At 40.6% G+C, this 12545-nt stretch overlaps 1 protein-coding gene across 1 annotated transcript in view; it reads left to right on the forward strand.

Annotated features, from left to right (window-relative positions):
* The window catches only part of sbf1 (SET binding factor 1), a 68074-nt gene that overhangs the window by 19743 nt on the left and 35786 nt on the right, over positions 1-12545 (forward strand). The window contains exons 3-7 of the mRNA XM_034865358.1: positions 1492-1629; positions 3459-3587; positions 3780-3890; positions 9601-9630; positions 12122-12227. Of these exons, the coding sequence (XP_034721249.1) occupies positions 1492-1629; positions 3459-3587; positions 3780-3890; positions 9601-9630; positions 12122-12227 (514 nt within the window). The remainder of the gene's footprint in view (positions 1-1491; positions 1630-3458; positions 3588-3779; positions 3891-9600; positions 9631-12121; positions 12228-12545) is intronic.

The raw sequence follows: 12545 nt of genomic DNA on the forward strand, positions 1-12545 counted from the left end.
CATGTAAAAAATGGGACAGTGAAAACACCTGAAACTGTGACAGTTCCCTTCATACTTTACCCGTCTTTTTCATTGTTTACTTGCAAAATGTGATGTTTTTTCTGATCACTTTTCCAGCGTTTAAAAAACATTTTTGTCCGTTTTTATTCCTATTTTTGTCACTTTTTTGACGTTTTTTAAAATTATTTTTCATTAGTCAATTTTTCCACAATTTATTTGTCGCTTTTTCCGATGTTTTTTATGTTTTTTTGTCACGCTTTCCGATTTTTTTCAGTTTTTTTGTTCCCATCTTAACAAAGAAAACTCGCTAATGTTGACTTTCTGTTGTTTAGCCAACGATAACCGCATTGATTTCCCCCTTTACATTTCTTATTGTGCGAGTAAATATTTGGATACGACATACCGTAATCCTTACTAAACCAATTTAGGGCTGAGGAAAAAAAATCGTAATTTTGAGATCACGATCATTTAACACAGTTACACATCGACTTTTGGAAAAATGTTGCATTCACTGAACAGTAAAAACACCTGGAACTGTGAGATTTCCCTTCATACTTTTCCCATCTTTTTCATTCAGAACACATGAAAAAATAAGAGTTTACTTGCAAAATGTGGTTTTTTCTGACCACTAGGAGCCAAATGTCACATTGTACCAAAGAAAACTTGCTAATGTTGAGATTACGATCATTCAAAACACAATTACTCATCGACTTTTGGAAAGATGTTGCATTCACTGAACATGTAAAAAATGGGACAGTGAAAACACCTGAAACTGTGACAGTTCCCTTCATACTTTACTCGTCTTTTTTATTGTTTACTTTGCAAAATGTGACGTTTTTTCTGATCACTTTTCCAGCTTTAACTTTTTTTTTTGTCTGTTTTTATTCCTATTTTTGTCACTTTTTTTGACGTTTTTTAAAATTATTTTTCATTAGTCAAATTTTCCACAATTTCTTTGTCGCTTTTTCCGATGTTTTGTAATCGTAATTTTGAGATCACGATCATTTAACACAGGTACACATCGACTTTTGGAAAAATGTTGCATTCACTGAACAGTAAAAACACCTGGAACTGTGAGATTTCCCTTCATACTCATACTCCTATCTTTTTCATTGTTAACTTGCAAAATCTGATGTTTTTTCTGACCACTAGGAGCCAAATTACTAATCCCGATCCAAATTTGGATTCATTGCACAATCCTAAAACTACATTGTGATCACAAATAAGACCCAGCATCTACTTCCACATGTACTCACATGGCTCAGGTGTTAGGAGGAAGGCGGGCCGTCTTCACAACCTGTTTTGTGGCGTTAATGACAGCCTTGCCCTGGATGAATCACCCTGAGGTGCAGTGAGAACATGTGACTGATGTGTCACCCCGGTTGCGATGCACACTAACCTGTCTTTTCTTTTTTTTGTGCCCTTTCTTTCCATCCCCATCTTGATGTCCCGGTTTCCCCTCTTCCACCTCCCCTTCTTCCTCCTCTCTAGTTCTGCCAGCCCAGCGGTTGGCAGCTGGTTCCCGAGCGGCAACCCGCCTCCTTCTTCGTGGCGGTTTTGACCGACATCAACTCGGAGCGTCACTACTGTGCCTGCTTCACCTTCTGGGAGGCCCTGGACAACCCCCAGGTGAGACGGACCGCATTGAAAATCCTGGTCCTTCCCTACAAAGCCATGCACATCCTTTTGAAAAAATCGGAATAAAACAGCCCAAAATGTTTATTAAATGCTGAAAAAGTGATCAAAAAAAATCGGAAAACGTGACAAAAAAACATCAAAAACATCGGAAAAAGTGACAGCGAAATTGTTGAAAAATTGACTAATGAAAAATAATTAAAAATGTGACAAAAAATCGGAATAAAACAGACAAAAATTATCAAAAAAATCGGAAAACGTGACCAAAAACATCGGAAAAAGCAACAAAGAAATTGTTGAAAAATTGACTAATGAAAAATAATTTTAAAAAAATAAAATAAAAAAAGTGACAAAAAATTGGAATAAAAAGGACAAAAGTGTTTTTAAACGCTGGAAAAGTGATCAAAAAAAATCGGAAAACGTGACAAAAAACATCAAACACATCGAAAAAAACGACAAAGAAATTGTTGAAAAAATGACTAATGAAAAATAATTTTTAAAAAAACATCAAAAAAGTGACAAAAAATTGGAATAAAAAGGACAGAAATGTATTTAAACGCTGAAAAAGTGATTAAAAAAAATCGGAAAACGTGACAAAAAACATCAAAAACATCGAAAAAAAACGACAAAGAAATTGTTGAAAAATTGACTAATGAAAAATAATTTAAAAAACATAAAAAAGTGACAAAAAATTTGAATAAAAAGGACAAAAATATATATAAAATGCTGTAAAGGTGATAAAAAAATCGGAAAACGGGACAAAGCGACAACGAAATTGTTGAAAAATTGACTAATGAAAAATAATTTAAAAAACATCAAAAAAGTGACAAAAAATTGGAATAAATAGGACAAAAAAATTTTTAAATGCTGAAAAAGTGATAAAAAAAATTGGGAAACGTGACAAAAAACATCAAAAACATCGGAAAAAGCGACAGCGAAATTGTTGAAAAATTGACTAATGAAAAATAATTTAAAAAACATCAAAAAAGTGACAAAAAATTGGAATAAATAGGACAAAAAAATTTTTAAACGCTGAAAAAGTGATAAAAAAAATCGGAAAACGTGACAAAAAACATCAAAACCATTGGAAAAAATGACAAATACATTTTTGAAAAATTGAAAAATAATGACAAATAATTTAAAAAAAAGTAATAGGAAAAAAACAGACAAAAACAATGAGAAAGGTGTAGAAAAAGAACAACCCAAAGTTGGGTCAAACCAATCACAATCGTCTTGGGTGCTAGCTAGCGGTCTAGAGTTACCCTGCACAGATCTGAGGACCAGATAACCAGAGTCCTCCACCCCATGTTGGGTCATTACTAGTCTGGATCCACTTGCTACTCGTTTTGAAGAACATTTGGATGGTGCAACAAGGCAGACCTCCTTGGTTCTTTCAGGTAATGATTGTTAAGATTTAAGAAGAATATGTTTATGGCGTTTACCCTCTAACTGGGAGGTTTCGGGACCAGTTGCCGTGGATTTGCCATGGCGACACACTGGTAAGAGCAAATAATGTTCAACCATGTATCAGCTCATATGAATAACTCGCTTTACAGTTAGCTTCATTCAATATTTTATGAGGCGTCTTCTTTTGCAGGCTGAAAATGTGCAAAACAAGGTCCTTCCTGAGTCCATTTTAGAGAGCCGCCGTCTTTGTGGGCGGGGCTTAGCGCCGCCAAAGACGATTGTGATTGGTTTAAAGAAACGCCAACGACCCAGAGCTTCTTTTGCCTCCTACCTCCGATCCTGCGTGTAAACCAGGTTTTACAGTTTGACGTGTTTCTCTCCCCCTGACGTGTCTTCTGTTCTGTCTCCGTGTTCAGCTGCAGAAGGCCAAGGCCAGCGAGGCCGACGAGGTGGACGAGGGGCTCGCCGTCGTCCAATCAGCTCAGGTCTTCGCCCCCAAGAGCCTGGTGCTGGTGTCCCGACTGGACTACACCGAGGCGTTCAGGGTACGGCACGCGCACACAAGACAGCCCCAAATACTCCCCAATGGCGCTAACTTCTACATAATTTTGGGGAAAATGACAGACAACGTGTGTTTGGGTTTGTGTGCATCGGCCTTCTGGCGACCGATGTCGTATTAGCACGTGCTTTTGTTGACCTTTGACCTCTGTGTGTCCCCCCCTTCCTTGACTGAACAGAACTGTCTGAGTCTGATCTACACCGTCCATGTCGACGGCCTGTCCGTGCCCTTGGAAACGGTGATCGGAAACCTCCTCACGTGTATCATCCCCATCGCTGGAGGCTCCCAGGTAACTGACGGTCGCTCACACACACACACACACACACACACACCTGTACGAGCTGCACGGCCCTACAAAGCCAGGTGTGCAAGTCATGCTGTGATGATGTCATATAAACCGAATGTGACGAGGACGATGCTAAGCTGTGACTAGGGCTGGGTACCGAATTCTGTACTTTTTCTCTTTATTTAAGAGTAATTTTTGGGCATTTTCAGCCTTTATTTTGATAAGTCAGCTGAAGACATGCAAGGGGAGAGAGAGGGGGGGGTGAGAGCTATCTGGGCGCCCCCAATTAGTACTTCCTAAGCCAATCGTGATGCCTCTAAAGTATCAAGTATCGAAAAAATAACACGTAATTCGACACCTGATTTCAACCCCTAAGGAGTGAATCTCATCAACGTCAGTGAGCCAATAAGCACGCAGCACGAGCTAACATGGCCGGTGATTGGCTGTCCAACGTCATGCACAGTAGTAGGCGCTATTCACTCGGCCGGTGACTCGTCAAAGCTGGGGGCGTGGCCTGTGGTTAGTTTAGTCTTTAGTTGAGATCTGTTGTATAAGCACAAGGGTTCCTGACATGTTATTTTGTCATCATCTGGATTTTCTTGTGTGATATAAATAAATAATACATAATACCGGGAGACATTGATTTCAAAGCTTTCCTTTGTAGATAGGATCTTAACAGATTTAGACCGATTCACCACAATTTGCAAGCAATATTGGCCTTGGAAGAAAACAACAACCCTTTAATTCATAACCAGATCAGTCAACTTTTATCATATCTGCGATACCTCGGATGTGATTAAAAAAAAACAACACTTTTTGGTGTTTTTTGTGAACACTTTTCTTGTCATTTTCTTATTTAACCCTCACATAGTCCTCAGGTTAAATTGAGTATTGAGTAAAAGTTGACATATTCCAGTCTAAGATTATCATCAATACACATTCCTTTAATTTTAGCCTAATTACTTCCTAATTTCTCAAACATTAGGTATAATTTCCTATAAATGAGGTTTATTGACCATAAAGTCCGAAAAATAACTGGAAAACTAAAGTTAATAACCTAGTGTCACGTAGTGTTAAGCGTCAGAAAAAGTGACAAACATTGAAAAAAGTGTTAAAAAAAAGGGACCAAAACGTAGGAAAAAGTTAAAAACATTGATAAAAACGTCAGTAAATGTTAAAAAAAAAAATATCTCACTTGTTTTCGAGAAAACTCGATATATTGTACATTGTTTTGAATCTCACTTCCATTTTTGAATCAGCATTTAAACATCCCAATCACACGTGTGTGTGTGTGTGTGTCCATGGTGCACACACGCACACACACACACTACCAGATATCTATGTGTGTGTCTTTGTGTGCACCCCACTGCACGCCGGTTCCTCCGTGCTACAGATGAGGCCCCAGTTTGTAGTTTAGCCCCGTTTTCCTCAGGCCCTGGCCTGTGATTGGCTGCTGGCCTGTCTCCAGGTAACTTGACTGAAATTCAAAAACCAATCAAAAACCAGGTTTTGGGTTTCTTGTCTTTTAAGGAATGTGCAGTCATTTGAAATCACGCGGGATTGGCGGCACTTCGGCTGTTCTTGACCTGCTTTTTTGTGTTTTATGTCGTCAAAACAGGATCACAGTAATCATTCAAGTGTTTCAATTAATTTTTTAATCTCTCATATGTGTCTTGAACCAGATTTTGTCTTGAACCAGACCTTAGAACAGGGACCACTTTACATGCACACTACAGCATATTACACTATTATTCAGAATATGACAACATCTCTAATTTAATACAGGTCATGGAAACAGCATCCTCGTTTGGATATTCACTTTCTATAACACACACACACACACACACACACACACACACACACACACACACATATATATATATATATGCACATACAGTATACATGCACACATCTCCATGAGGCCCTTAGAAATATATTTGTAGTGTTCCTTCGACTCAAGAGGACGACAGGCCACTTAGAAAAGACTACACACACTTACACGTCAACCCCTCCCAAAACACACACACACACACACACACACACACACACACACACACACACACACACACACACACAACAGAGAAGCTCCAGCAACATGACGCTGAAGTCATCTCTGCTGTTATACACCTTCTGCCTTTCAACGTTACATTTTTACATTCAGAGCCCGTTTTCATAGGTTCGCCAACTACTTTGAGAATCACTTAATCAGCTTGAGTGATTTTTTAAGGAAAGAGAAGTTTATAGAAGGAAGACCTAACACAAAATAGGTTAAAACTCTCTGATTCCAGCTTCTTAAATGTGACTATGTTCTAGTTTCTTCTCTCCTCTGTGTCAGTAAACTGAATATCTTTGAGTTGTGGACAAAACGAGACATTTGAGGGCTTCGGGAAACACTGATTGACATTTTTTTCACCATTTCCTGACATTTTATAGATAAAACAAGTAATCCATTAATCAAAAAACTAACCAACAGAGGAATCAACAGTGAAAATCTCTTTCCTCTACATCACAGTGTTTGCTTCTCCCCCTCTTTAAAAACACTTGAAAATACATGCTTTTCTCGCCTAAATTAATAATAATAAAAAACACCACCTCTAAGCATATTACATGGGCTACATACTAAAATAGTACCCTAGCCACATGTCTCAACGTAGACCAGAAAAAAATCCAGAAATAAATGACTTATAAAATGGATTTTATATGAATGTATTTCTACAGATATGTCTTTGCGTTTGTCTTATTTCTTATTTCTGAAAAAGCCCAAAAAGTGCAAAAGACAATACTTCTGAAATACAAAAACACATCCACATCACTCACACACATACCTGAAAGAACTACATGCCTAGATTTATAGGAATAAGTCATCATAATTTGATGAAATGGTGAAATGCCATCAGAAGGCCATATTTTAGGAGTCAACAGTGAAAATAATCGTTAGTTGCAGCCCTAATCTCAGCATCTCTTTCCTCTACATCTACACAGCGCGAGAAAGACATAATGAAGAGTAGACGCCGCGTTGGTTGCCGAGCACGAGAAATCCAGCCGCCATCTTGGACAGGTCATGCTCGTTTACTCAGCAGCAGAAGATGCAATCTCTGTCACTCTGGGTTTTGTAAATGTAACAATGTCTGTTATTGTTGTGATTGAGTACAGAGTCAACACAACATGAAAGAGGTGTATCTGTCCAAATACCTATGTAATAAGAGCTATGATGACAGCTCATTGGAGTGGGTGACCTGTCCAAGATGGCCGCCCCACGGCTCGTCAGCGCTAGTAGGCGTTAGCGTTCGATGCGGCGTCGACTCTTTGTGTGTCTATGGTTGAGCATGTTAGGGTTACTGGGGCAGAACACGCTGTCTGTTTGTACACAGCGTGCATGCTTCTTCTTCTATGTTTGGTGGTGAATTTCTGCAGCAGAAACAGCGCCACCTATAGGCCTGGAATAGGAAGTAACATGTTGTCATTTACAAATGGATCCGAAAAAAAGGGCTGTTTTGGGACGTGTGGACGTGGTCTTAATCAAGACGGGGAATCCCCTCAGTCTGTACAGTCCACAGCCCTGACCTATGACCTTTGTGTGAGTATGTGTGTGTGGTAATTACAGACTTCCCCATGATGTGGGGTGACTTCTGTTTACTATGGAAGGAAGTCAAGTGGTCATCGTACCATCCGTCAGTGACCGAACTGTTCCAGGAATCTGTGTTCATCGGTCTCTGGTAGGGCTTCATGGGACAGAGGGGATTCAGATCCCGGTCTCTGGACTCGGTCGGTCTCACTGCCGAGTCCTCTGACTGACGGGGGTTCATTTTGGGACAAACACATTAGCACTTTAACCCTTGCGTTGTCCTGGGTCCAATTTGAGTCAGAAAAGTGGTTTTTTTTTAACGTGGACACACAACGCTCTTCCCAAGTAAAATGAAATGATCACTACTTTCTTTAAATGTTGATGTTTTACTCAATTTTATAGCATTTAAAAAAACATTATGTAAGAACGTTGGAAAAAAAGGGACAAAAATGTCCAAAAACTTAAAACGTGGAGGGAAAAAACAACAACAAAAACATCGAAAGGTGCAGAAAATAGTGACAAAATCCCTTTTAAGTTTTGAAAAAGACGACCAAAACATGGAAAAAAGTTTAAATTCCGACGCAGAAAAACAAAAAGTCGCATGTTTGACGGGAAGACAACAAACGTCCGTCTCACTTCCATGTGCTCTGACTGACGGGAGTTCATTTCGGGACAACACATTAGCACTTTAAGGCATAACTGACAGAAAGCCCACTTGAAAAAGTTGAAGAAGTTGTTTAGCCGGAGGTCACGGCCACTTCCTGTTGGGTGTCACGTAGCCTGTGGACTCGAGTTGTCCCCTGTTCCTCTTATCATTGCAGTTGGATACCGAAGGGGACCTCAGTGCAGGAAGTCAGTGTCCAGTATCAGTTTTAGGACAGATACTTTCAGTAAAAAGGAATACCTCGGCTTTAGAAATGTCCTCATCACATGCAGTGTAATTTGAAAACCACGTGTCACTCCCGATGAGTCAGTCGAGTGCAGATGTGAGTCGCACGTGCTCAGATTGAACCGGTTTACGACATTACGTGTCGAACTGGACTTTGTAAAATCCATAAAATAATAAACCTTTGTTAATAGGAACAATAACAGAAGATAGGAATCATTTCAGAAGCGTCGTAGCTATCTAGGGTTGTTGCTATGCTAACGTTAGCTCGAAACGCCATTCACCTGACGGCCTTTGTTGTGTTTGTTGCTAACTTGTAGCTAAGCTAGCGGCGAACCAGCTTGGTTAAGGAGGTCCATTTTTACTCTATTGACATCACAGATGTCTCTCGTTAGCAGCTTGTAGGCTACTTGTCTCCTGACATGGACCAGTGACACCACGTGAGCTTTAGAGACTGTAAACATAATGCACGTAGCATCCGTGAAAGTTAAAGCAAAGTTAAAGCATTCCTTGCTTCATCGTCTATTCTAAAATAAATGGGACCCTAATTTACTAAATGAACATCATGCTCTATTGAAGAAGACTTGGAGCTAGCAGTTGAGGCCATATATTCATTAAGAAAGTGTTTATTGAGGTATTAAACCAAGGTAGAAGTAGGGCTTTCTCCCCATAGACTTCCATAGAAACACTTCTTTTTGGAGCCAGTGGCGTCGCCCCCTGCTGGACATCACACAGAATGCAGCTTTAAGGCACTCCTGCAGCCGCTTCACTTTTCAGACCATTATATTTAGAGTGTGTGTGTGTGTGTGTGTGTGTGTGTGTGTGTGTGTGTGTGTGTGTGACCAATAAACAACACTAGTACAAGCAATGTGCATAACCCTCTATTTATACTGTTATATATGTCATTTATATGTCATGTATTTGTACTGTCGTTTCTCGCTGTGTGTTCATTTTGAGTTTTGAGTAAAATGAAGTGATGGATCATCCGTTGCTGTTTTTGAGCTGCCGGTTGCTAAGCGATGGCTACATGATACACACATTTGTATGTCTCTCATGTTATACTGCAGTTCATGTTAACAATACTATTGTTTGTGCAGCTTACTTGTTCAGCCATGCTGAGACATAACCGTCATATTGTTAATACTCCTGTTGTTTTTAACCTGTGTCTTATCCTGCAGTGCGTGTGTGTGTGTGTGTGTGTGTGTCTCTCTCTCTCTCTCTCTCTCTCTCTCTCTCTCTCTCTCTGCTGGGTGCTTGTGTAGCCGGGCCAGGAGGAGAGAGAGGAGAGTTTGGTACGCCGGCCGGCCTGCCTGCCTGCCTTTTATATTCTCCTCTCTCCACCAATCAGCTCCGAGCTTTCTCAGCTTCCTTTCCTCCACCCGTTCCCCTTTTAACCAATCAGAACACACCTCCTGGGGCAGGACAACCAATCAAAATGCTTTAACGCAGACTCAGTATGTGACCAACAACTGATCATTCATTTAATATTCGGTGCAAGTGTAAGTGGGGGGTGTCCCATGGACCTGCAGTGGTTCTCGTAACTTTATGTCCCTTTAGGAACATAAATACACATTTTTTAAATGGTTTATAACACATGGTGCAGTTTTATGTAACTATAAGGAGATTTTAAGTGTGCAAAAATACACAAAGTAGAGGCTACTGCCAGCGCCAAGTTAGCTTAATATCCATTGTTGGTGTTAGCCACCGAGTGCTAACTTTTATAGTAGTCGGGGTGTTTTATCAATGGCTTTATGAGAGTTATAGTTGACAAATGCATGAATAAACTCTCACACCTGCTTATAACTACAATATAGTGTGTTATGAGACGGATATAGTGTGTTATCAGACGGTTATCGTGTGTTATGAGACGGATATAGTGCGTTATGAGACGAATACGCAGCGTTATGAGACGGATATAGTGAGTTATGAGACGGATATAGTGTGTTATGAGACGGATATAGTGTGTTATGAGACGGATATAGTGAGTTATGAGACGGATATAGTGTGTTATGAGACGGTTATCGTGTGTTATGAGACGGTTATCGTGTGTTATGAGACGGATATAGTGTGTATGAGACGAATATAGTGTGTTATGAGACGGATATAGTGTGTTATGAGACGGATATAGTGAGTTATGAGACGGATATAGTGAGTTATGAGACGGATATAGTGCGTTATGAGACGGATATAGTGTGTTATGAGAAGAAGTCCTTTGGAACAGCGATGAAGATGCTACATCAGAGCCATGCAGACCTTCAGCCTATCAGAAGCGTCCTCTACAACGATGTAAATAACATCAGCATATCAGCCCCTCATTATGAAATCTCCTGAGCCAACGGGAATTGAACACACCATGATGATCAGATGTTGGATCACAGTATTGAAACGCTACCAGCTCGCCTGTGGTCACTGATGCTATCGCTGCTGCTGCTGCTGTAGAGAGCATGAACCAACGCTGCCCCCCCCCCCCCCCACCCCCCCACCCCGCTACACGCAGCCCTACTGACTACAAGGTGTATTCCAGAAACTAAATGCAGATTAAACTGACTTTAAGCCCCTCCGACAAGATTAAAATACACCTCGGATGTCTACTGTCGCTCACAGTAGCCCAGGTGCTCTCGTGTAATTCTGGTTTTTTATGTGCAGTAGGTCAGGGAACATCTGGATTTTGTGCCATCCATTTTGACACATGCTGGGTTTTTTTTAAAGCATAACTTGACATTTGATTTGCACACATTTTTAGCAAGTCTCACATGTTTCATGTGTGTAGAAATCCCGTCCCTAAGGTTTACCGTGTCCACTAGTAATTCATCTTGTGCTCGTGTGTTATTATTATGCTCGTATTGTATTGATTTCCATTTTTGCCGTTTAAATCGTCCCCGTTTCCACTCGCGGTTACGCTTGTTATCCAAACCTCTCACAAGTCAATATTTATTGACTTTGCATTCATTCTGTCAGGAGCCAAAGTAGATTTCCACTTTTAATGTGGTTTTCTGTAATGGAGAGCATAGTCATCAGAGACCCTGAAGGTCCTCCCTGTAATAAGCAGTATCTGTGTATCTGTTGTGAACTCTTTAACCCTTGTGTTGTCTTCCTGTCGACCATGAACTTGTTGTCCCTCCGGGTCCAAATGTCCAGCGGTTTTGGCATTTCTTTATTTCAATACATGGTCAATAAACCTAATTTATACGACATTACACCTATTTTTTTATTTTTATTTTTTAAATTATGACTTATTTTGCCAGGTAGTTGCCAAGTTTTTTTTTTCAAATGCTATGAAACTGAATAAATCCGCCCAAATTCAACGAAAGTAATCATATTTACCACTGATCATCCATGCATGCATGCCATTTTTGGACATTTTGGTTGAAAGAAACTTAACTGAGTTAACTGGACTTAACTTAACTTTACTGATAAAACAACGGGTCAGATTTCACCCTGAGGACAGCACAAGGGTTAAAAAAGGCATTTTGCTTCTACAGCGTTAACTGTGTCCATGCTTCACGGTCCCTAAAGGACTCGACACCTGCCGCGTTGCCGTGACGTCTCTCCCCCGTAAAAGCTCATTGACACGGTGGTTTTGTGTCGTAGCGAGGTCGTCGGCATGGAGTCCCGTTCTCTATCCATGTCCCGATTGGCTGGCATGGCTTGCCTTTAATTTGTCATGTTCCTGCTAAGCTTCTGGGATCCTCCATCTCTGTGTCGCTGAGTCTCACCGCTCACTGGACACGCACCGCCATGATTAATTCCCTTTTCACTCTCTCTCTCTTTCTCCATCTATAGAGGACTATAACGTTAGGGGCTGGCGACCGGCAAGTCATCCAGACTCCCATCGATGACGCACTTCCTGTCAGCGGCAGCACCGTGGCCCAGCTCTTCAGACAGCTCGGTACGGTTAATTAAAACACGGGGTTTTAATTCCACACCTGTCCCATTTCCAAGTAGTGTTTGTGGTCTTCAGGGAATCTAGATCACTAGCTTGCACTTCTGCCAGTAGCAGGGACACCCAAAAGTCTAATAGCCGGTAGCGAAACCACCAAAAGTACACGCTACTTGATTAATTCCTTTTATTAAATATTTTGGGGGTGGTGGGGAAAGTCTCACGTCACTCTTTATGATCAGGATTTACATGTAGTCTATGTTGGGGGTCGGTGTTGTTCTTCTCCAGCAATTAGCGGCAGACTGGAACACTTGTAGGCGTCTCTAG

Source organism: Etheostoma cragini, unplaced genomic scaffold, assembly GCF_013103735.1.
Source record: "Etheostoma cragini isolate CJK2018 unplaced genomic scaffold, CSU_Ecrag_1.0 ScbMSFa_1523, whole genome shotgun sequence".
NCBI classification, from domain to species: Eukaryota; Metazoa; Chordata; class Actinopteri; order Perciformes; family Percidae; genus Etheostoma; species Etheostoma cragini.